Raw genomic sequence first — 4,573 nt, 5'->3', positions numbered from 1 at the left:
TCGCAATGTGTGAGAGAGGTCTCAATGAATATCTTTTTTTTCCTCTCTTCCATGCACTCCCTCTCCGAGCATTCCTAGTGGCAACCATGAGCATGATGAGTATGACTGTCTTTCTCCAAAAATCACCGGTTATAAGAGATGTTGTTTCATATTGCAATCGATATCTAGAGGAATCATGACATGCATCCAAAATAAAAGCCACGCTGTTTCTGCATTACGACCATTCAACAAAATACAAGATTGTTAAACAATGTGAAGCTGAAAATGACATTAACAAATTCCACATGCAAATAGGTTTACTTTAGAAAAACATTAAAGATAAAGTAGAGTTCTGGTCATATACGATTGCATTGTGAGAGTAACGGTGTGGATCGATCAGAAAAAGTTGATCATGTAGCATATAAGTATTGGTGTGTACTGCAAGGTTCTTGAATCATCAAATTGATAAGAAATTTAGCTCAGCTTTGGTTAAGTAACAAGCACTGTACACAGAAACATGTATATGGGACTACACAAAAATGCCGCATAAAAATGAGGCCCTCATTTTTGAGCTGTTGCATATGTCATATTTAGAATATGAAGGCATTTGAAAAAACATGCTTTCCAGGGAACATTTGTTTTTACCTAATGTTCTTCCACACATTTGAAAACGCTCACAAAGTATTGTCCACCTCTCCTGAGAACTCATTTTTCTCTTTAAAAGTCAGCTTCCTAAACAAAAGTATGTAACTCACACCTACTAGCTATTTTTTTCATTTAAATATTTATATTCATCGCAATCAAAATAGTGCATTTGCACCGAAATGTCAGCATGATAAGCTTTAGTACATGTACTCAGTAGTATATATTTAAATATTGTTATTGGATCCATGTGATTGTTCATAATGTCAACGCGGTCTTTACTTGTTTACACGATGTTGAAGGGGATCTATGTGGATACTGAGAAATGTGAAATAGGATTTGCAGCACACGGATAATGAGTACTTTTGCATCCATCAATCACTTTAACCACAAATCGTGTATAGACCAAATTAAAATAGCCCTGTATCGTGACAGAATGTTCAAATATTTAAAGTGCTCTAATTGGAATGTTGCTCTTACTTTGAAATTGAGTGATGCCTTAATCATTCCATGAAGTGTCGGTTAATAACGGTTCTCTCTCCCCCCCCCCCCCCCCTCTCTCTCTCTCTCCTTCTCCTTCTCTCACTCTATTTAGATGACTGCGATGACATAGGACAGATACCCGCCGATGTGACAACATTCAAGCCAGGCAATCAAGCACCGCCAAGTGGACAGATGCAGTAAACATTTAGCAGTCTCGAATCGTATATCAGGATTCCTTTTCTAGGACGGAAGCATTAACTAGTGATTTCTCGCACTAATTGGACATCATATCGACTTGATATACCGTCTATACAGAAAGTGTCTCATCCTGGAGAAAAGAAGTTTAACAGTGATAACAAAGCTGGTTGCTTCGTCATCTTTCTTCCTATTCATAACTCCATGATCGCTCTATTTAAAAAGAAATGTTTGCGAAGAGCGTGACAAAAAAATCGTGCTCAGTCAAAGATTTGGAGTAAAGGAAATATTTCGTTGAGTGACATGTGTTTAGGCTAGATGACAAAACGTGGGTTGTAAAATCCTTTTAAAAGATGCTAGCAAGGCGCGATCATGAAACTTACTCATCGAAATCGTCTGCGTATTGTTTTCCAAAAGTAGCCGCTCGTGACAGGCAATGCGCCTACGCATTGCAAGAAACTCTCCGCTCTCACAATCAAATCTAATGGTTGCAGGCTCCATTTGGACATCGCTCTTTCGCGCCTTTTTGAGGAGGGAACGACCGTCTGTCTTCGTACCTCGCCTGTGATGACAAAAGAGGAGGCTAATCACATTTTCAGTCTGCTGTAATTGAATGATTCCCTCCACTTTGATCACATTTAAGTGTGGAACTTAATTCGATTCGCCGCGACACCGTATTTATTCTTCAGGAGGGCAGAAAGTGAATTTGCAATATCTTGAACGATTGTGATAACCACCGATAAATCGCTGAAGCGAGTACTTGACGGCATTACTAATACAAAATTCTGGAGGCGTTCATCGCTCTAGAACTTCTTAAATCACCGTTGGTTTCCCAAGGAATGAGGAAAACATTTTGTTGAATATCAAGATGTCTTGTCGCTTGTTCCCAGTCAATAGGAAACCAAAACTTACGATCGCTGTTCAAATTACTATTCTCAATATTGCGTTGGTGTGTTACATTAGTTTCTATTGAATGGAACTCATAAGCATGCGGCGGATTATTATCTCCAGAAACAATTTGGAGTAGAAACGGAATACACATTACAGATTTTACTCCAAATTATTCATTCAAAGGAAATGGGTCGAAATTCATTTTTTGATGTGTGATAAATACTGGATTAAGCAAATGGTTTGAAACATCTGTATCAGATCTATTTCAAAACAAATATGTATACTAATTAGAGCGAAAGATTCATCTTGCCTGACATAAATCTCTTTTACGTTTAACGGTGGAGCTAGAAATAAATTATTGAGTGGATATTCATACGTAGGACGTGAGTGACATTTATTCCTACATGTTGTGTTGACATCGTTTATATAAGGATTACAGATTAATTGGAATATTTGAAAGCGAAAGCCGCCAGTCCATCCGCAATTTTGCTTTAGTCTGTTCGTTAGCTCCGGTCACGATTTATCCGATTGCGTTACGTTTCTTGTTTTCTGTTTATAGATGAACGTGCCGTTATTAGTATTTGAGCCTCGTCCACGATGTCGCTCAATCAATACGAGTCGGTTGTCCACTCGTTTAGCGTGAACTCGACATACAGACTAATGGGTGAGGGCACTTCCACCCAAGATGACCAAGGAATAGGGGTTCTGGTGTACGATATAGGTGCGACGAATCCGTCAGTTGTGATCAAGCGAGGGATTAATGCTTCCTGTCCCGAGTTTGGTGAAGCATGGACGTGGGCGCCAGTCGTCTGGAATTGGTTTAATATCCTACGTTTGAGCCTGACCCTCGCAGGGATCATGGGAAACGCCCTGGTGATCATTATACACGGCAAGTCGAAGAGCAATCGTGGCACGGATCGGCTGATAGCAGGACTCGCCGTAGCTGATCTTCTGTGCTCTGTATTCCTCACCCCTATCCCTGGTGCGTCCAGGTTGTCGAACAATTGGTTGGGGAACATCTACTGTAAGTTCGTCTTCTCCAATGTTCTTGTATGGATTCCATTCATCGCGTCGATGTACACACTATGCATGATATCCCTCGAACGGTTCTTCGCCATCGTCTACCCGTTCATCTACCGCGCAAAAATAACCCCTTCGCGGATCAAGTATGTCTTCATTCCTATATGGGTGCTAGCGTTCATCGTGAACATCGGTAGCTTCGTCGTCAATACGGTGCATCCAGACTCATGCAGTTGCATCGTCCATTTCCCAACCCGACTGGGTAAAATGATGCAGGGTGTTCTGCTATTCATCACCGAGTACGTTATCCCAATCGGCATCATGCTCTTCGCGCATGTGAGAACTATACGTGAATTGCACACCGAGGCGCGTGCACTCAAAGAAAATCGCATGGATTCCTCTAGGATAACCCTCAATCTCCTGCAAGCGCGGGAGCGGGTCCTCCAAATGCTCTTTGTCGTGGTGATGACGTTTATAATTTGCTGGACTCCCGACCAGCTATGTTATCTGTTTTACAGTATCGGTATTCTCAATGTGGACTTCCTGCACAGTCGCCTGTACATGGCGTTCATCCTGCTCGCCTATGTCAATTCGTGTGCCAATCCCTTCATATACACAGCCAGGAATCCAGAGTTCCGGCACGCCCTCAAGGTGTTGTTCAAGAAAGCTGCTAGGGTGCAGCAGGTGTTCAACACATCCGAATGGGTTCATGATAGGACTGACGATGTTGTAAACGATGTCGCGAACGGGACAGCAGTTGAAAGTCGGGTATGATGTTAAAATGAAAGACTAATTATATGAAATCATCCAGGCCTGAAATATTTTATCATATTTACAATATGAATTATCGTTATTTTTGTATAAATTATATTGAAATGGTTTTTATATGCTACGATTTTAATTACTTTTCCTATGTTGTTTATACGTGCTCATAATTTGGCTGCTAATTATGGCCACCATAAGGGCCATGACAGTATGAAAACATAACAAAGTACAGGGTGTCTAAAAGAAATGTGTCATTCATGTAACCAATAGAACATTTTACAAGAGAAATGCAATATAAGGTTGTCCATAAACGTCATTCTTAAATTTATTCAATTGTACACTTTATTTCTGACTGCTCAGTGAGAGGGAAAAAATAAATTCTGAATTAGTGGGCCTGTGGTTGTAAGTGCTCTCCAATTGATTTAATGATCGACGATGCCATAAAAAGAGCATTAGCGTACATCGACTTGGTTTCGAACCCAAGACACCCAAGACGATAGAGACAAATACATTCATGTTTAATCGTTTGATACCTAACTCGTTTGGATCAGACTTTTATCGTCATATGAGAAACAACGGATTGAAAGTGTTTTAAAGA

General features: G+C 40.5%; 1 protein-coding gene across 1 annotated transcript; it reads left to right on the top strand.

The window, feature by feature from the left end:
• Positions 1 to 1,229: 1,229 nt before the first annotated feature.
• On the top strand, positions 1,230 to 4,326 carry LOC763970 (allatostatin-A receptor-like). The gene has a single exon (XM_011670242.2). It carries the CDS (start codon positions 2,788 to 2,790, stop codon positions 3,982 to 3,984), a length of 1,197 nt encoding a protein of 398 aa, XP_011668544.1. The 5' UTR covers positions 1,230 to 2,787; the 3' UTR covers positions 3,985 to 4,326.
• The last annotated feature ends 247 nt before the right edge of the window (positions 4,327 to 4,573 follow it).

Source organism: Strongylocentrotus purpuratus, unplaced genomic scaffold, assembly GCF_000002235.5.
Source record: "Strongylocentrotus purpuratus isolate Spur 01 unplaced genomic scaffold, Spur_5.0 spur5_scaffold_19, whole genome shotgun sequence".
Classification (NCBI taxonomy): Eukaryota; Metazoa; Echinodermata; class Echinoidea; order Camarodonta; family Strongylocentrotidae; genus Strongylocentrotus; species Strongylocentrotus purpuratus.
The sequence above is the reverse complement of the archived record's forward strand: the minus strand, read 5'-3'. Positions and strand labels throughout refer to the sequence as shown.